Genomic DNA, 21,507 nt, shown 5'->3' with positions numbered 1-21,507 from the left:
GTAGCCTACTAGTGTATAAATTAGCCTATGCTTTTCCTCTCACAAGGGATTTTTTAGTTTTATTGAGATGCTACAACTTCCAAAGGAAAACAAATTCTCCTCTTCTGTATTTTTGATAGCCATTAAATTAAAAAAATAAAATAAAACATAGTAGCCTATGTTTTACACTTGGTTAATATTCAGTGCTGTCTACAGAACCAAAAGCTCTCTGAGCATAATATTGAAAATATTGTAAGTGTTTTTAGTTGATGAACTGCAAGTAATCGTCGTTTTGTAACTCCAGTTTCACTGAGTCACTGATGTGTGCCCTTGTGCCACATTATGTGTGAGGGGAAAATGCGTAAGCTACATTTTAAGTAAACGCGAGAAACGTGTGAGGGGAACACTGCAAAATAGACTAATATTTTTTTTGTTCAGCAGCACCCAGCTATAATAATAATAAGAAACAAAGTCGATGCTTCATCTATGGAGGTAAGGCTCGTAAATCCCTTAAAATCCCCGGAGCACATGGTTTGAATAGGGATGAGAGAGAAGGAGAGGAGTGGGGAAACGCACGTAGCGCACCCACACAGCCTCATCATTGGCTGCACGTCAGACACAGCGTGACTCAAGTGATTCACTAGTGACAGAACACAGAACAGGCTCAGTCAGATGAGCAATTCATTCAAGTGCTTCTTCAAAAGATGCGTGCCGTGCAAACGTGATGATCCTGGTGCCAGAGAGGCATCGTCAGAGAATTACCTTAATCACAGAGTATCGTTAAGGTATGTAGCCTATGTATATGAGTACTGACTTTAAATTTGTCAACATGTGTCCTGTGTGATAATGATTGGGTGATTTTGCGCGTGCGTCGGTCAACGGGGGATGCTGAATGCCGATGGAGATTGAATGATGAAAAGTAACAGGTTACATAAAGAGTTCTCTTGTTTCTATTATCGTTGAAATTATAAGCTACGCCATGTTATAGAATACAAATATGTCTAATAATATCCCTAATATGTCGCGAATTCACATACCGATACAATTGTCATAGCCTATGTGATGGTCTGATACATTGTAGGCTAATCTTCGAGTAGTTGCGGTTGCAATGGTGCTACGAATGGTAAGTAAGAATATTTAAGGATACATAAGTACCCGTGGCTTTGCTTTATGCCCTGTGACGGTGTTCACCTGTTATGCCAGGGGAGGAGAGAGAGCCTATACGAAGTCACGTTTAGCACGTAGACCAGAGCTGTGGCGTAGTAGGCAATCGATGCTCTTCATACAAATATATATATAGGCTACACATGATCGCCTATTAGTTTAAATAATTATTCAGTGTTCAAATATTGTACACTGACTTCCTGGAGAGCCGATTTTTGGTAACAGCCAGGTAGCTAAAACTTCAAAGGGTTTTGTGGTATTTTAATGTAGGCTACTTAAATCTATAACGAACTGTCAAATAATGACTATCTGTCTCACATCCTGAAATGAGCCAAAGTACTCGAGCAGCCTACTGTTTCCTTGGTTACCACCTCAAAGCAATCGATATTTTTAAGGAAAAAATAAATGCTGTTACTAAACTATTAAATATCATATGAGGGGGATTCAGACCTCAATTTCCTTATATACCACATCTATTTCAGGTCTTGGGACATCTACAACTAAGTTAATGATTTAAGAACCACGAATTACCTATATTGTAGGAGGAGTAAGGTCAGCAATGGATGTATCTAAATCAGATCCCCAGTTCACTATATGGGCTGCACTTAATTCCAATTCAACCCTCACTAACTTAATAATAATTGGCTTTATGCCCAGCTGCACTACTTCCTGAACTTCAGCCAGCTCCTTGTTTCCTGTCTGCCATTATTGGCCAAATTGATTAATTCAGGTGTGTCTGATTATTGTTGCCAATTGTTGCCATGACTACTGAGGTCAAGCACACCTGAATTGATCAATTTGACCAATAATGGCAGACAGGAAACAAGGAGCTGGCTGAAGTTCAGGAAGTGACATTTATGGTTGGTTACATTTATAAAATGCTTTTCACAGCACTCAAAGCACTTTCCATTGAAGTGGAGAATCTCCTCAACCATCACCAATTGCATCAATGCTCACTATGCTCTCTTACCAGAAATTACATCCCATTTCTGATACACGAAACATAAAACACACAAGCCAATACAATAAATATAATGACACGGAATAGAAGCTTTGAAGACGAACTGTTTTTTTTTTTTTAGCGCTCAACATGTAGTGAACACATCTAGTCAACATTTATAATTAATATTCAGTTTAAATAGTGTAATGTAACAGAACAATGTGTTTACACACATACACAATAGTAGCACAGTAGTAGTGTGTAGTGAGCCAGGGTCCCTACTAGTGCCTGGACTTGTGTACACTACACACCACGATATTGTGATTTAGGGAGCTGATTGAGACAGCCAATGAAGGCATATATTATATGCCTGCCTTAATTAGCTTTTCAAAATACCTTATATATATCCCAAATCATTCATAAATATAAAAACTGAAATCACCCTCTTAATCGGGAGTGGTGTCACACATAGAGCTAGATATACTGAAATCAAAATAAGTAGTCTTGTCATTTCATTGTGACTGACAGATTAGAATCAGCCAGTTTCACTAATTAGTTTAGACATGACAAAAAGCATCCATAATCAACAAAGTGCCAGTGCCAGCTGGTGTGCCCTGCTCCAAATAATTCAATAGCCTTTCTAAAATGAATCCTTGCCCTACATAATTCCTCCTAACCAAACATAATTTAAACCCCAACTACACATTCTGTATACAAATTCTATGTAAAATGAGAATAGACACAACACAAGTTACAAGAGAGGTGTTTTTGTTCATTGCAATCAGTACCACATGGGGAAATGTCAGGGTCTTAATTTAGGTTGGATATCATGGCACTGGTTGGGTATAGAGTTTTTTCACTAGAGGTTTTGCCCTCTCAGTCCCCACCCCCAGCCTGCCCCCTAGGTTATGTATATGTGGGAGCTTCAGATCAGAAGGAGAGAATCAGTTTTCAGGAACCTTAGGCGAGGTAGGTTGCACATACAGTACATTGGTTGCATGTCTTACGTTTACCTAATGTAGCTCTTCTACATCATAGCTCTTGATCAACTAATTTCCACTGTTACAAGTTGCGCAGCCTTTTTTCTGTTTTTTTAAACACTTCTACCACATTTACATTGATAGGATTCCTTAGGTTGTCTTATGCTGTTTAATGGCATTTATGTTTGCATTGTTTATGCTTTTCTTTTGTTTATTAATTATTTGTATAAAGTATACAACGCCCTTACAGTATATAGTTGTTTTTGGCATTCAGATCACTAGTTTCATATTGTTTACATATTGATTTCAATGCTGTACCAACAGAGGATCAGGTTAGTATTATGAGCATGCATTAATCCGTCACTTTAGTTTAGTGCAGGGTTGTGCAAACCTTCTCCCTTTTTTGAGGGGGCCATATTTGATGTTGTGGACACAGTAGCTTGAGTTGGGATGCAGATGTACATTTATTGTCATTAAAACAAACAAATAACTTTACAAATTAATTTAGTTCGAACTCTAATCTTATTATTAAAATTGGTCTTTTGGTATCATACATCTATGATGACAACCACAGGTAACCAACCATACTACCAACCATGGTAAAAGTATCAATGCTGTTTAGTCTATAAACATTTCATATAAATACAAATTCACTAAACTACTAGCGTATAACAAAAATGTCTGTAATTTGGTGTAGATTTCATTGCTCCTTTAATACATCGGCTGTCAGTGAACATGTCAAACCTTGATCCGACTTTCGGATTCTTTCAGAGGATTCTTTTAGGAGTTGCGAAATTTGTCGCAGATGGCCAAATCGAAGCCAAAATCGCACAGTGATATGCACCCGGCTTTACTCGCTAAACGATATCGTTCACGCTCCCGCCAAACAGCGCGGTGTGAAGAGTTCGAGTTTGCAACAGAGGAATTGATGGAATTTGGTTAGCCGTCAACATCTGCTTAGTAGCTCTTCAGTTGATACATTTGAAAGGGCACACATTGCATAGTAGGTCAGATAAGTGTTTGCTAATTCTGATCCTGGAGCACCCCCAACATTACACATTTTGGACTTCACTTTGGAAAACACCCATAATTCAACTCATCAGGTGTAAAATAAGGGACACGCAGACAAAATGTGTATTGTTGTTGGTGGTCCAGGGATCAGGATTGAGATATAACTGTGTTATAAGCAACATATTTTACTCTTTGATCTAAAATGGAAAAATTACGAGAGCAGGTCTTGGCAAGAACATGAATGAGGAAGGGTGTGAATGCAGTGTGCCAGACCAACTGCAGATCTAGCAGTACAGAGATATTCAGTTGAGCATTAATGATCCACAAGCAGTAGTCAATTTATGTTTAAAGTCATGTTGTGACCAATCAGATGAAATATTTGACTGTAGAATTAAGCAACATCCATGCACTTTCTTTTCAGCTGAGACCTGAGGTGTACTGAGCATCATGGGTGGAGCAGTTGTTGACAGTGGCAACAGCGGGGTCAAGGCACCTGATGGAGGATGGGGTTGGGCTGTCCTCTTCGGCTGCTTCGTCATTACTGGTTTCTCCTATGCATTTCCCAAAGCGGTCAGCGTCTTCTTCAAAGAGCTTATCCGGGAGTTTGGCGTGGGGTACAGTGACTGCGCTTGGATCTCCTCCATTCTTCTTGCAATGCTTTATGGCTCAGGTAGGGATGTCTTTTTCAATGTTCTTTTTGTTTTTGTTCTTTATTCAATATCCTGGATGCTAACAGTGATTTGCTTGTTGCAGGGCCTCTGTGCAGCATCCTAGTGAACCGTTTTGGATGTCGCCCTGTGATGATGGTCGGGGGCCTTTTTGCCTCGCTGGGTATGATCATGGCATCCTTTGCAACCAGCATCCTTCACATCTATCTCTGCATAGGAGTCATAACAGGTGTGCACTCTTTTGTGAAATGATGGCATACTTCATTTCAACATTAACACCCTCAAATTTGACATTAACAGTCAAATTTATTGTCCTCTAGGTTTGGGTCTTTCTCTGAACTTTCAGCCATCCCTCATCATGCTGAACAGATATTTCAGTGAGAAAAGGCCCTTGGCCAACGGCCTGGCTGCAGCTGGAAGTCCCGTGGCTCTGTGCTGTTTATCTCCTCTTGGTCAGATTCTTCAATACAATTATGGCTGGCGTGGAGGCTTCCTCATACTGGGAGGGATTCTACTGAACTGCTGTGCATGTGGAGCCCTCATGAGGCCCTTGAAAGCACCAAAAAAAACCAGCGAGGTATACGAAAAGGAAACGAAAGCCAAACCAAAGGCCAAGCTTCTTGACTTCACAGTCTTCAAAGATTGCGGCTTTGTGATTTACACTGTGGCCGCGGCCATTATGGTGCTTGGCCTTTTTGTACCTCCTGTGTTTGTGGTCAGCTATGCCAAGGAACTGGGCAATGAGGACACCAAGTCTGCCTTGTTGCTCACCATACTGGGGTTTATTGACATCTTCGCCAGGCCCACGTGCGGCATCATTGCTGGGCTCAAGTGGGTGAGGCCACGATGCGTTTACCTCCTTAGTTTTGCTATGATCTTCAATGGAGTCACTGATCTTGTTGGGTCCATGTCCAAAGACTATGCATCTCTCGTGGTGTTCTGCATTTTCTTCGGTATCTCTTATGGCATGGTTGGAGCCTTACAGTTTGAAGTGTTGATGGCCATTGTGGGAACAGAGAAGTTCTCCAGTGCCATTGGCTTGGTGCTGTTGGTCGAAGCCATTGCGGTGTTGGTGGGACCACCTGGAGCAGGTCAGTTCTGCAGTTCATATTCTGTCTTCTGTAGTTTCTGTGCTGTTAAAGAGAAATGATACAAGTCCCAAGATGAATATTACATCTACAGCTAGTCTTATTCAATCTCTTGCTAAGAACATGCAAATATTAAAAAGCATGAAAAATTCACTCTGAAATATTTTCTAAATGCATGTAATAGCACTAAATGTGAATGGTTAAAAAGATGCACCTTTGAAACCTTTGCCCCTTTCTTACAATCAACTGCAAGTTTGCATTTAGAACTGCCTCCATCTAATCCACAATCGATGGATGGGACCTTTTTTGTTAATTGGTTCCATTTAAAGGGTTAGTTTACCCAAAAATGAAAATTAAGTCATTAATTACTCACCCCCATGCTGTACCAACCCTGTAAGACCTTCGTTCATCTTCGGAACACAAATGAAGATATTTTTGATTAAATTTGAGAGGTGGATCACTGCTACATAGGCTCCTAAGGGATTGAAACTTGACGGCCCAGAAAGTCATTGAAGAAAATGTTTAAATATGTATTTGGTATTTTATTTGGTTCCTCTTTATTAGGATATGGACTAACAAAGTGCACATGGATTGTTGTAGGTGTCTCAACAAGCACATCTGCTATTCATAGATCCATGGGCATGTTTGCCCCGATGGCCTGTCACCACTATTATATGGGAAGTTCATATCAATGTTCTCTTGTTTCATTTTACAGGTCGCCTTCTGGATGCCACAAAGAACTACATGTACGTCTTCCTGCTGGCTGGGTGTGAAGTGGTCCTCTCTGCCCTTGTGCTCGCCATCTGTAACTTGCTCTTCATCAAAATGAAGCCCCAAGAGCCTGACCCTCCAGCCAAGATGGAGATGGCCATTACCGAGACCGAGGTGGAAGAGCTCAACAAATCACCAAAGGATGACCAAGACAATGAAGGTGCTGCTAGTGAGAACGGGAAGAAAGCTGCCGAACCGCAAGCAACGACGAAATCTGATGATAAAATGGCTAACGAGTTGGACTCGATAGAGTTGGAGAACGCTTCCAAAACGGTGACTGAACCAAATGGTGTGGTAGTTGAACCTGAATCCTCTCTGTGAAGATACTAGAACAATAGATATATGACAGAGCTTCCCTAGGAGGACTCATGGACGTGTGTTTGATGTTGTGGTGTATGCGCTTCGAGTGTGGTTGTGAGGACCGCTTTCAGAGCTTGCTCTGCTTTTTAGATAAAGCACTTGTAACTGGATTTTTTGCAAAACACTGCCTTGCATGCTAACAGATGTCAGGATATGTTCTCAAAGGTTCTTCCAAAAACCGATTCAGTTATTTATAATGTGGCTCCAAATCTTTGGTCAGTATACACTCCACATCAGAGCAAGGCATATACTGAAGATTACCAGCTTGCTTCTTTGTGGCATTCAGTGTTTGCTAATCTGGATAGTTGGTTTGTAATATATTTTATCGACGGTTACATTTTTAAACTGGTCCTGAGAGTTTTAAAGGTTCTATTCAAATCCTGAATTTAAGACCAATCCAACCAGACTAACCCATATGCATGACATGCAAATGAGGATCTGGTTTAGTCTCTTTAAATTGGGCATGTTCTTGAGGAATGTACAGAATTCAGATAAGCTTATTTTTGTGGAACATTAAGTATATAACTGTTGTAGGACAAAGCGGTTACATTTTTTTTTAAAGTTTTTTTTTTGGTAAAGATTATCACTATTTATATTAAAGTGTTGATGTCAGTTGGCACCTGCTCTTATATTTATTCTGTATTTATTCATCGAAATGTCACTGTTCTTAGACCAACTGCATCAATCAGAAGAGGACCACAGTTTTTACTTGATATGTTGGTTATGTAACATTTATTTTTAATTCATTAACTCGTGCATTGATTTTCAGTGGGCTTTTATGGTGACACAAGATTTTTGAAATTGGTGGCGTGGTCAGAGCCCTTTTAAACTTTACCTCGTTTTATCTTTCACCAGCATTTGTGATTAGGGACCCTCTTCTATGTTCAAAGACACTTGAGCTATTTTTGGTTGTGCCTTAAGTCTTGTAGCAGTACAGAATTTGTGGATAGAAATAAAAACATCCTTTCCTCTCCACTGCATCGTGACTCATTTTTATGGTGTTTAAGTGTGTTTGTAATGATTTTAAAAGAACCGAATAAAACGATTACAGGATACCATCCTTTTTAAACTTCATTCCAACATTAGGACTAACAACTTACTGGAAATTAAAAAATATACATTTCTAATTGAATTGTGATACCGCTCATAAAAGTAATTATCTTTTACTAGCTAAGGCTCTGAATTTTAAATGCCCTCACTGCTTACTCCTACTACAAGACAGTTGCACATAGTCCAGATCCTATTAGCATAGGATTTGTGCAGTATTTTCAGTTCAGTCCAGCTGGTGTCCATCTGCAAATGCACTGGGCTTTTGACACCTTATCTGAAACATGGAGAGGCATAAACAGTGATCAATCCTGCTTCTAATCTACCCTACTGTAGAATTTAAATCACACCTTGCTTTAACATTCAAGTGAAAAAAGATGTTTGGCTAAAGCAAGTTAAGCTAGCTAATAAACTAGATGTACACTGAAAATAAATGGTTCTGTAAGGCATTTCATATAACCTTTTAGGAGTTCCCACCAACCAATTTGTCAACATCTGCTTTAAATGCTTGAGCTTTTATACTGCAGAATGGATTCGGATTGTGTCGGCAATATTTTAGTTTTCATCGTTCAACAGTGATTCCAGCACTATCATTTCTCAGTGTCATTACAGCTACAGTTGTGGTAAAGACTCCTCATCTTTATAGTTATCGTTCTAGAATTATTGCATATATATCTAGGGGCTAAAGTTATTTTTGTAGACTTGTATACAGAAAAACATACTAGTAGATACACGCAGGAAAATGCTAGAGTACAGAAAAAAAATGGCTATATATAGACACATTTAGAGAACATGGAAAAACAATAATTTCCCTGGACTTCTATGGAACTCCAGCATGACACAAGAATAGGTGGTTACATTGGCTGAAGTAAAAGATGCTAATTTTCTAGAGACCGGGACAAGATTTAAAAAAAATTAAATCAATGCATCTTAAATGGTGGATATGCAAAACTAACTATATTTAGTTGTCATTTTGTGATAAACATCACTTCAAACATCTGTAAATGAAAAAAAAAACCTTGAACCATTAGCTGTAAATGAAAGATTATGCATAAAAAACAAAGAAAAGCAAATACAAGTAATTTATTTACACTGTTTAAAATACACAAATACAGTGGTAATACAAATTCTTAAAGGACTGACAAATTGGCATGACTTCCACAAGTGTGTGTAGCCCAAAAAGCCATGGGCTTCAAACAGTGGGAGAATCAGATGAAAATTTTTACCCAGGAAGTAGCCAATGTCCTCTGTTATAGATGACAAGGGAACGAGATGACCAAACCAGCTTTCAAGGTGCATCAGAAAAGCCACATCAGTGCTGGAATATTTCATAAAAGGGGAAATCAATTAACATCAGAGCAACACTTTGATTTGTTTTCATTCTTTCAACCTTTGTAAAAACAATCGATATCACCAACAAATGATTTACCACTACCAAAATACCATCAGAGCCATCAGAACACAACTTGCATCCATTACCTTTACATCAGAGTATAAAAGTCCTTTTTAAAAGACACGTTGCAGGTCTAAGCATGATCTCCATTCATCAGTCAAAACAACATCCTCAAGAGTCAAAGTTCAAGTTCAGAATGCATGAAACCCCCAAAGTCTGGCACTTCATTGTTGTGGCTTTATGAAAGAGTGGATCAAAATAACTAGTGATAACTTTCAGACATAATCCATCTGCGGTCATTTCATAATCTCTCTCAAGAATTGCATGGAAACATTTACACAAATATTTTACAGTTATTTCACAGCTTAGAAACAGAAGACACAATAATGGGGGAAGCAGTATTTTACAAACGGGCGACGTTCACAGACTCCCTCTGTGAGGACGTGTACGACTGAAAACGACGCTGTGGATTCAGTTTGCTATGAGCTGATGCTGAGATTTTGGCCATCCATTCAACACCACCAGCTTCAACAAGGGAAAGGAACCTCACCAAAGGGCTATTAAAATGTATATTAAAAAATAAATACACTGAGTATTGAGTAAATAAAATTAAAAAAAAAAAAAAGTTAAGTAAACCCATAACAACCCCTCATGACTGTTGCCCAGATTAAAAAACAAAAGAAAACCCAGTATACAAATAAACAAGACCCATTTAAACCACATAGATGATACATTAGCCTCAAACAAGAGGAGCCTCAACCAAAGAAAGTTGTGAAGCACTGAATGTATAGGAGTGTAACTGAAGGAAGGTCGCATAAGATGACAATGGTGTGGGGGCTGGGTGATCCAGTCTCTGATTGGTCAACCTACTGGTGTGATTTCACAACAGGCCATAGCTCTCATGTTCATTAGAACATTTACAGAGTGTGGGAGAGAAAATATGAGAAAGAAAAAAAGAGCCTGTTAGAAAAGAGGTCAGGTTGGTTTCTACACCATTTTGGTTTGGTCAATAGGAGGAGGAGACTGACGGCCTTATCTATTAGCTGATGGTGAAGAGCTGTCAATCAGGCATGTGTAGTTAGGTTGCCCATCGTGCTCCATATTGCAAAGTGGAGGCTTCTGGGACATGGAGACAATCTGTACACAGCAATAAGATAAAGGGACACACACTAAATGACATTTGCCACAAACCAAACAAGTATTTTTATGAGACTGAAATTTGTTTATACGTTTTCACATTACAACAGATTGATAATGGAGGAATGTTTAAATGTACATTTTTATGAACAACATTAATCCATTAACCCAAAATGGTTCCTCTATGGCATAACTGCTTAAAAGGTCAATCCACCTCTGGAAAGATGAATGTGAATTTAAAATGGGTAATTTATGTAGAAGAAATGTGAAACTATTTTTGAATTTGGAGCTTTGTAGACTGAGAAAAGCCAGAAAATCTATTTTTGGCTTATGTGGATGAAAGACAACAGCTCCCAGAATGCACTTGCTTCGCTGCCCTAGGAGGCCACGCCTACCGGTAACAGCACAGTAGGTAAACAAGTCTAGGCTACTAGTGAGTCTCCGAGATGAGTCTGCCCGAAAATGTTTCAAGATCACCCAAAATGTTCGGGATTCGGCTTTTGCGTACTACAGTCGCCATTCATTATGTTTACTGTGGCGAGCAGGACGAGTGAGGGCCGCGGGAGAACGACTCGAGGCCGGTGGCGTGATTACCGATGAGCGACACCTGTGAGACGCAAGTTACCGATCTCGTATCTCTCACGGAGGAGCGGGAATTTTCTTAGCAATGTTAAAACGTACATCAACCGATCACTTTTTTAGCGTTCATATTAACACTACATTCAGATTCACCAATCAGAATGAATTCAGTTAGATTGAAACAAAAGCTGTACATACAAACAATGAATGGCGACTGCAGAAAGCAAAAGCTGAATCCCGGATATCGACAGCCGGACATGTCCGGGAAAAAGAGGACTGTAACCCCTAAAGTTACTACTTGGCTTTCTCCACAGAACAAGAGCCTGCTAGCTTAGCTTCCAAAAAAGATGGCTGACACTGTGTGTAATCCCAATCCTCCATAATGCATCCATCTGCGTATTCAGTATCTTCATCCATATTTTCAAAAATTATCTGCCAGTGAAATCAAATGCACTGGCACTGATCTATGATAGGTCTGTTAGCGCATATGTGGGCAGGTTTGAAAGGGTGGGATCTAGTGCATGTAGTCTTTACAGAAATCCCCCCCTTTTACACTTTGCATCATTGCAGTGAAAAAGGTAAATAGCGTATTTCTCTCATCTCAGGGGAAAATGAGAGTGTTGCATGACCATTCAATAGCAAAACTGGGTTTCTAACGCAATGGATGCAAATGCAAATGGGTGGAGTGTCCATTTAACCCTTTTTTGGAACCTTTATTCTTAAGAGTGATGCACAAGAAGAAAACACAAAAAGCAATGTGCAGCTAACACAAGGTAATCAAACTCACCTGGTGCACCTGCCTTCACACAAGGACGTTACCCGCAACTACTTGCCGTGGTGATCGAAGGGAATGCTATTCTGGGGTGAAGAGAGAGAACATTACAGCCTTCCACCCCCACAACACAGTCCTTTGTCCACTGACATGCGATTCACACCAACCCATAATCATACCATGCCTACTGTCTGTCATATTGAAACAATATATGCTGCTGAAATTACTTTTCCAAGGCATACAAATGCTATGTCAACAGCTTCCTAGAAAAGCTGTTAACTACCTAATAATCAGATTCAATTTTAAGCTTGGCGTCATTAAAAGGATAATAGAGATTGTGAGAATCAAAAGGTAATTTATAAAATAAAATAATATTTTATCAGGTATTTATTTCAGTGACCGATTTGTAAGTGCAGAAATATGACTTCCCAATGTAACCACTCAAAGAAAGGCCACACGTACTGAACTGTTGCTTAGCCAAAAAGTTCAATCTCTTTAAAAGCAGCTCATTCAGACACAGACAGCCACAAGACTTGCTGCTTTTTTAAAAAGGTTCATTAAGGATTTGACTGCTCTGCTGAAAGCTGGGTTGAGCAGGGTCTGCCTTATACCTGTGATGTGGACATGCGGGAAGTGTCTTGCCGCCCCGTCAGGTCTGAGGACGACACGTTCACTGGGGCGCCACGATGAAGCCGCATACTGACCTTCCGTTCACGCTCCATGCCAGTGACCGGTCTCGGTGAGGATGTGTTTGCTGTGTGACGAGAAGCAAGAGACGACTGCCTACAACAGTGTTTCAAGCAGTTGGGAAGAAGCAGAGGTAAGAGACTGACTGTTCACCTGTGTGAGAGGTGGGTGTGAGGGGGGTGGGAGGAGCACCATCCTGTGTGGGGCGGGGTCTGCCTGAGGCTGCTGGGATCCCTCGAGCGGCAGGATTCCTGCTGTGCCTCATCCGCTCGTCCCGCTCTCTCCTCTCACGTTCTGCCTCCTCTGCTGTACGGTTAGCACCCTGAGACAGAAGGTAAATGCAAAATTATGAAACTTTATGAGTGCATAATTAAGAATCAAACCGGTGATTCCAACAGAGTTTATATATATAAGCCTTTTTTTTACCCCCTGAAGCCATATGGATTAATTTTATGATGATCAAAGTGACATTTTTAACCTTTTCATTTAATTTAATTTCACTGGTCAAGTTTAAATGACCAGTTTAAAGAATGAAGACCATCCAGACATGTACTTACAAATTTGAGCATGTTCCAATCAAACACGTAGTCATAGGAAAAGCCCTGTCTGTGGAACAGATTCCTGAAGAGCTGCCTCAAGTAAGAGTAGTCTGGCTTGTCATCAAATCGCAGTGACCGGCAAAAGTTGAGGTACGTGGCAAATTCAGCTGTGGGACAGAAAAACATCCATATTACAATCCAAGTGTTTTAGGTCAAGTACAAAGTATATCAAAATACAAATTACACAAGGCTTTGAGCATACATGGGTAGCCCTTGCAAAGAACTTCAATGGGGGTGGACATCTTCTTTTCGCTGATACGTTCATACTTCTGTCTCTTGGTGGCGGCTTTCAGTCCCTGCCAAGGCAGTGAGCCCAAGTTGAAGTACATCAGCACATAGCCAAGAGACTCCAGGTCATCCCGCCGAGACTGCTCTATAGAGATAGGTGCACACAGAATTAAAGCTTGATATAGCTTGCGTGGGGCAACAACTGTAGTTATTCATGAATAAGCATTCATTTCACATTCATACACGCATGCACAAATTAAACTCCTCTGGGAAATGCTAAAAATATACATGCATCCACTTGAGCATGAGCACATAGTGATGTCATACAGAGCAATGGAAAGGAAAAAATACTCTTGAAAAGACATCAAATGATCAGTAACCACAGCCAGAGAAGCGCTGTCTATCACAACAAATCTGGGTCACACACACATATATTAAAGGCTGCACAATACTAGAAAAAAATGTACATTACGATTTACCTCTTCTGTGATATTGCAAACGTAAAGAAATACAGAAATGTTCACCAGATGACTTAAATGGCTATATTTGGAAAGAATGAATCATTCTAGAATAGGGTGATTTTGTTGGGGAGTGCAAAAAATTATTACAAAATTTGGAAAATGAAATGGGAATTTTCATATTTGAGTTTACTCTTTACAAAAGTACTAACGCAAACCCTCTTTAAAAAACTATAGTGAACTTGAGTTTAAATGGGGCACATTCATGGGATGCACCAATCCTATATTCCACATACGTATTGGCTTTGATACTGTGATTTTTGCCAGATCAGGTATCGATCAGACAGGACCAGTCCAAATCCGATATGGTGCATACTCATTTCCCTACAATGTTCAAATATTCCCATTATTAAACTTGATCTGTAGACAAACTTTTGTAGATTTGCATAGACAGACTTTATCTGCTTGGAGTTTATGGCTGTTTCTAAATTGTAGAAGATAAAAGGCTTAATAAACTTCTGAATAGATATTGTGAACAAAACTTCTAGTGTATCACTGTATATCTCTTTGTGCCCTGGACTTTTGAACGTGGAGCGCTGCGTTCTGTGAGTCATGTTGCTTTAAGCACATCACTCTGCACCTGGAAAGCGCATTAGCGATGTGTGCTGCCCCGTGTTGGAGCCTCTCATATTATAATAATTTTGCGCACTGAAAAATTATTAATAATCTATATTTTCTGTCATATCTATCATATCTTATTGCCCCATTAAATAATGTATTTTATAAGAATACAAATAGTGATTTGTTTTTTATTAACATTGTACTATTAAGCACTACACTTATGTTCATTAATATTTTTTACCAGCTAAATGTCAACGCGAGTCTCTATTCTCTCTGCCATCTCTGATGTAATAAGCCAGGTTTTCTTTACATTAGCGTTGTTTTGGACTGACTGTTTGAATGAATACACTTACTGGATCATTGAACTGAAAACTTTCCAGGAGTTTAGCAACTTAAAATGATCTGATCGCAACCAGAGATGTAATATCAGGTTAAAGGGTTAGAATAGAAATTTCCTTAGAAATTTTGCTTGCGTCATTGTAGATGGAAGAACAGTGTGATAATCTGATGACTTCTAAGATCACGTAACTACATGATGTTAATGACACAATTTCAGATGCTTCAGTAACTTATTTGCATTATATTTTAACATGTTAAGGATTTTTTATGAGTTACATGCAATAACATTAACGTTGACAGCCCTAATATATATATATGGATGAACACGCACATATACTGTATATATAAACACACACAAGCACTCACGCCACAGTGATTTAAAAACTCATTGGCAAGATGTTTTGTTTTCTTACCAATGCCAAGGTGTGTGTTGATGGATGCATATCGTGCAGTGCCCGTCAGGTTCTTGTTCTCGCGATAGGGAATGTGCTGGTGTGTTCGTGCATCACGGTATTTCTTGGCCAGACCAAAGTCAATGATGTAGACCAGGTTTCCTTTCTTTCCCAAGCCCATCAGAAAATTATCAGGCTTAACGTCCCTATGAATGAAGTTCTTGGAGTGGATGTACTCAATGCGGCTGATCTGCAAGGTTTAAAAAATTATATTTCAATACTTCTGTGGCAAAAAATAGTCGTCAATAACCTTCAGGAGAGGATCTAAGGCACATACATTCTTAGAAGCAAGTAGAGAGTAAAATTTTGGACTAATTGGCCATTACATTTCTCAGTAACTTCACCTACATTAAAGACCCACAGGAAAATTGATGAAGAATGAAACAACTACTTGATTACTTAAATATTTGTAATCATACCATCTGATCAGCCAACAGCAGGACAGTCTTCAGGCTGAACTTCCTGGAACAAAAATTGAAAAGATCCTCCAGACTGGGGCCAAGCAACTCCATCACCATCACGTTGTAATCTCCTTCTGCACCACACCACTTTATGGTAGGGATGCCAACTGCAAAGAAAGCACAAAAAACCCTAAATACACCCAACATGTATTTTTGGCATGTATGAAATATATCATTGATTACATTAATTTATTTATTGAGCACCTGAGCTCCTTATTTACAGATGACACAAAACACTGATCTCAATTACCTCCACCCTGCATCATCTTGTAAATCTTGCTCTCGATGTGGAGCTGAGGGTGCTTTGTCTTCACACATTCCAGTTTGATGGCCACTTCCTCTCCGACTGAAATGTCCGTGCCTGGGGAAGATCGAGAAACAGATCCATTAAAACAGTGAATGGAGTCTGAATCCAACAAAAATGAAATGACTGCAGATCATAATTAATTGAACTTTATACTTTGTGCATACACTTGAAAAGTTTGACCAATTTAATGTATCCTCGCTAAATATAAGTTCTTATTTCTTTAAGAAAAATAGTGCATGCCCCAGACCACCCAGAGGGACCTCAGAGATGCTCAACTTTATCCAAAAAAAAACAAGCAAAAAATGCCAGACGGCAACCAATCAAAATGAGAAGTGTTATGCTGATTATGCTGAAAATATGCTGATTGTTCCCATTTCTTCTGAATTAAGTGCTTAAATCATATTGTTTACACATTGGACAGATTAAAGTCGTTTTATGCATGTTAAATATTGTAGTTTGGATGTGTATTTCATTGTGAATTGGCTGGCTTTGTTTGTCACTCTCTTTACATTGGGCGTATGTGTGATGATTGATTATATAGCCTGTGTGCTGAAAAAACAGATTAAACATCCGCTCTGAAGAGCACACTACAAGGTGTAGTTGTTGAGTGAAGTTCTGCCGTTTGGTGGATATTTACCATCAGTATGTAATCAGAGTACAGTGGGCTTACAAATTAGAAGAAAGCACAATCTTTCTGTCACTGTTCTAGTTGCAGTTATTAGCAACATCATCTCACAGAAGGATGTTCAACTGTTGTTATCAAGTGAGTTTGGAGTAAAGCATGTTATTAAATGTCTTTTGTTGGACAAGAGGTTCATAAACGAATGATGTTTGGAAAGATGTTTGACACGCATTGCTTTTTCAAATGCATGTTTTAAGTGACTCAAACTCACAGTGGTTTCAGAGAGAAAAGCATTTAAGAGCCGTACATCAATGACAAGCTGCGCATAACAAATAATCGCAGCATTTGCGATTTCAAAATCACGATAAGCCAAATCGGTTTAAGTGCGATTACATGGAAATTGCGATCAATCGTGCAGCCCTACTTTTTAAACGTGTTTCAAATTATAATTCATTAGCACCGCAATGTGTAAGGAAATAGGCCTAATGTTTCAAAATCGTGATTGGAATTGAAATCACAACATTGATCAAAAATTTTTATGTTTTGTCCATATCACACAGACCTACTTTAATTTAAATAGTAAAGCTCTATCGTCAATTTTTTAAGCCAATTTTTTTTCTTAAGTTGCCAGCCATTGTCTGCATTCTTTTAAAAACGATGTTTTATTCAAGCTTTATGCATATTTTTTAGTCAACACTGAATGTGGGCAAGTTTCATAAAAAAAAGAAACAAAAAAAAAGGTGAAAAATTCCATCTACGGTGGGGAAGCAATGGCCCCTTCCCCACGTACAGACTGTACTGGTAAATTACAGGTAACACATCATGTTTGAACAGGATCTTTGGTTGCATTGGTTCCTGCAATATACCAGTAAGGGAAGTTGTAACATTATCAGTAAATTAACGGTATATGCTCCATGTGAATGCGGAATTACCAGTATTTTGCACAAACCAGGTCAGAATGCAATGAACGCAAGTCATTTGGGCCAATCAGAAGCTATTGAAAATGCAACGACTTTGGGCCATTCATTAAATTATGAAGCGTTTAAGACCCTTGCACACCAAGTCCGAAATTCTCGCGCATTAAAAAATAAATACGACCTCAGGTTGTCAATCACGCTTGCACACAGCCTCTGAAACTTTCGTCCGTCGTAAAAAAAAATCAAAACGGGTTCCATTTTCTGCATTTTTCGCATCTGTAACAAGCAGTCTGAATGGTGTTTTGACAATTCAGAGCCACTAAATCACAAAATACGAAAGATTGCATATGAAAATTTCGGTCTCAGTGATGAAGGGCCTTTACTCAGGACTGTTTACAAGTGTCTTCAAATTGAAGTGATACCGAAACTAAACCGCTTCTCGTCTGGGGGGACGAAGAAGAGATTTGTCAACAAGGAACAGTTAGCAATCGTTCTGGCAATTTTATGGTAATTGAATGGGATTGCTGTGTTAAAGGAGATATGGTCTCAAAAGACAGAAAATTCCATCAATGGCAGATAAGAGAACTGTTAATTTAATTACATTCTAAAAGATTAGTTACAGATTTATTCAGATAAAATCTTCTACACAGATTTGATTACCACTTCATTTCATTTTAGGAGATCAACAGCCCAATTTCTTGTGAAAAAGAGCACTCTGGACATTCTGCTAAATATCTGTTTTCAAAAGACAATAAATAAAAAAATTGAAACTGAAACTACTACTCATAGCCATTTAAACAGAAACTCAAGGACTTGTTCAGCTTGTTCTTGAGATGTAAAAAAAAAAAAAACAACAACAAATGATAATCTTCCCTTCCGCTGTTAGCAAAGAAACTCAAAACGGCACGTCAAATAGCACATCAAATCTACGCACAAATTAATCAAGCAAACTAGACATTTATTCAAAGAGTACAAACAGTCAGTAAACCATGATTCCATTTACATAAAATTCTACCTATCTTTGCCAACAAACAATGAAATGAACCAGCTTCTGCTCTGGTTTCAGATCAGCTTTACAGCCCTGATAAAGAAAACCAATAATATGGGAGTATTAAGCAAGTAATTCCACAGATCCACACCTAATAAAAACTGCTGCCTATCCAACAGTTGACTCAAGAATTAGGATGCCAAACTGCTGATAAGGTGAATGCAAACTGTAGTCTGATAGTTAAATGAGAAGTAAGGGAAGTTAAAGATATGGCATCTGGTCGAAACATCCATCACATCATAAGCCTGAATCAAAAACTCAGAGGTTACATAAAAGCTGATGGGAAGGACCCAGAATTGTAAACGAGTTGGACAGTCCAGGATGATTCACACACCTGAGGCCTCCTATGATGCCAAGTGATGCAAATGTAACGGAATCCCAGGAAAAGGGAGAGGTATTGCATTGGATGATTTGTAAAAGCAGTAAGTGATGTAACTAGTCCAATCTTGTTGGGTTTGATCTTCTGAGCCTTTAAATGCCAAGGACATGGCAGATGATTTGAATGCATTTCACAGAGTCAAGATCTACAAGTTACATTGCCACAAAATAACACCTCGGACATATTTACTACGAAGTATTATTCAAAAACCACTTAATTATGCTGACATACCAAAGAGTGGGTGAGTGCAGATATGAAACAGAAGCAAGCAGATGAGAGTTTAATGTCTCACCACACCCACCAAGCCCTGTTCTCACACAGACAGACTGAAACAATTCTATCACAGCCAGAAAGCTTTAGTATAAAGGTCTCGCCAAACTACATAATGATCAAAGTCCCCTCACAAACATTGTTTCTCTGTCAAAATAAAAGCAAGCTGATTGCATTTGAGCCTGACATGTGGTTTGATTAAGTTAAACATTCTGTTGACAGGTTTCAATCCACAGAGATACGAATTAAGGCCAACAGACGCAAAACTTCCTTTAATGCCTCCTGAATAAGAGACAAACGTCATTTCTTACTAGCACTACCACAAATACATTTAATCACAGGCTTGAGTTAAATTAAACACCATAGTGGTTAAGAATACTAGAAGTTGTGGATTTTGAACTAATCAACTTGTTAAGAGAGCATAAAACGACCTACTTTGGTGATCCAAACCGGTGGTGCAAAAACAATGGCTTTCTATTGCCATCAATGCGATATCTAAATGTCAACCATAGATATTCAAATGATAAACACCATCCTGGTGTGTACTGATACTCTCAACCATGAAGGCCATCTAGCACATAAATAAAAGAGTTTCTCAGGTCCCTGACTGTGTTGCTCCAGGACAGCTTTATTGATCAAAAGAACTTTAGGAAAAATGTACCATGACCCCACGATCAGAAAAACGAGACTGCATGAATCAAACACAGTGCTCTAAATGCAAGATCTCGAGTTTTAGTAGACTGCAGAAGCAAATCTAGGCTTGGTTGGATAACCATGAAATGCTGATTCAATATGTCAGGTATGGGTGGTTCAAGCTTTCAGTGAAACCTGTATGGACAGGTGACATTCACTCAAAGTTACACAGAAGGGAGGACCAGTTTGTAAACTCCTGCTCACGTGTTCAATGAAATTACACCTCAATTTAAAGCAAATAGGCCTAATGTGTTGTCTTGTCAGTGATGTCACTGACATCTGAATCTAGTGTCAAAAGCACAAATTTTTTATGGTGACATATATGACATCCTGTTGTGTTTAAACCACTCTAAAACTTACGGTTGTCCCAAAGGGGACGTGAAGATGATTTACCCTACAACTACAATAAACCACTTACGTTCTTGTCATTGTTATAAAACATGGTATTAATTTCTATAAACTCAAACAACTGAGAAACGGACCTCATAAGGAGACTATAACGAGTAAATCTGGGGAAAACGCCACTGACAGTTAGCTGCTACAGTTGACAGATATATAAAACAATACAGCATTTAAGCGGTGTCATATTAATGACAGCTTTATGGCAAGAGAGTATACAGGTGTTGAAGTCTATACGTACCCAGATATATGTCTCCAAATGATCCACTTCCAATTTTTCGACCCAGTCTGTATCTGTTTCCAACTCGTAGCTCCATCGCTGTTTACTGGTTTCTCCCGACGGAGTCACTCGACTGTATTTCAGCTAATTTCTATTAAACCAGATGGTGTCAGCCCTTAAATTCGATGTTACGTTAATATTTTCACGCGTTATTTAACTGCTACGATCCTATATATCTATATGCGACCCCAACCCCCCCGAAACCCTGAAGAGAATTCGGATTCTTCCGGCTGAGTTCACTTTTCACCATTCCTTTTCTAATATATAAAAGCCCGGAATTTCACAATATTGTGATCAGGTGAAAGCTTAGAGTCTGTAGATTATGCTCCTGTCGGTTTGGTCACCATTTTCCCCAAGGATAAAGAAGATGGAGGTGGATTTTAACAACAGACCCCAGTCGCCGCAGCTGTCAAAGGCCTCGTAGTCGTATCTCTCCTGTGGTGGTAGACACAAACGTAGCGCTGTGACGTCACTTCCCATTGGCGACGCCTCGCTCTAGCCACAGTCACGTGGGAGAAACGCTGGGCGAGTTTCATTAGGTCAGTCTCATTAACTGTCTCGAACACCAATTAATTCATTATATGTGGACATCTTTACATTCGTCACACATATATCTTCTTATTCAGTGATTTGTATTGTTGAATAGAATAGCGGACATGTACTAAGTATCTGTTTTGTTACACATTAACGTGTATTCCAGTTGTTTAAGTTACATTGTTACAATAGTTACAGATTATAATAGATATAGGAATACCAGTAGCAAATAAATAAATACTAGACTAAATCCAAAAATATACTGGTCACTATTCGATGACTTACTATTAGTTTAAAAAAAATAAAATAAAATATATAAATACA

General features: G+C 39.0%; 2 protein-coding genes across 3 annotated transcripts; one reads left to right on the top strand and one right to left on the bottom strand.

Annotated features, from left to right (window-relative positions):
• Window positions 1-600: 600 nt before the first annotated feature.
• Window positions 601-7,941, top strand: slc16a3b (solute carrier family 16 member 3b). The gene is made up of 5 exons (XM_039665121.2): window positions 601-764; window positions 4,496-4,744; window positions 4,828-4,971; window positions 5,063-5,833; window positions 6,546-7,941. Exons 2-5 carry the CDS (start codon window positions 4,522-4,524, stop codon window positions 6,920-6,922), a joined length of 1,515 nt encoding a protein of 504 aa, XP_039521055.1. The 5' UTR covers window positions 601-764; window positions 4,496-4,521; the 3' UTR covers window positions 6,923-7,941.
• A 1,135-nt stretch (window positions 7,942-9,076) lies between these two features.
• csnk1db (casein kinase 1, delta b) lies at window positions 9,077-21,239 on the bottom strand. 2 transcript variants are annotated; one of them, XM_039665120.2, is made up of 10 exons: window positions 20,611-21,239; window positions 15,985-16,095; window positions 15,693-15,841; window positions 15,235-15,463; window positions 13,378-13,548; window positions 13,134-13,282; window positions 12,730-12,898; window positions 12,501-12,643; window positions 11,905-11,975; window positions 9,077-10,550 (listed from the first exon to the last, which is right to left on the bottom strand). In XM_039665120.2, exons 1-9 carry the CDS (start codon window positions 20,684-20,686, stop codon window positions 11,943-11,945), a joined length of 1,230 nt encoding a protein of 409 aa, XP_039521054.1. In that variant the 5' UTR covers window positions 20,687-21,239; the 3' UTR covers window positions 9,077-10,550; window positions 11,905-11,942. The 2 variants fall into 2 exon arrangements, with proteins under 2 accessions (XP_039521054.1, XP_039521053.1); XM_039665119.2 differs by having other exon boundaries at window positions 9,077-10,538.
• Between the last annotated feature and the right edge of the window lie 268 nt (window positions 21,240-21,507).

Source organism: Pimephales promelas, chromosome 17, assembly GCF_988280905.1.
Source record: "Pimephales promelas chromosome 17, fPimPro1.hap1.1, whole genome shotgun sequence".
NCBI classification, from domain to species: Eukaryota; Metazoa; Chordata; class Actinopteri; order Cypriniformes; family Leuciscidae; genus Pimephales; species Pimephales promelas.
The sequence above is the reverse complement of the archived record's forward strand: the minus strand, read 5'-3'. Positions and strand labels throughout refer to the sequence as shown.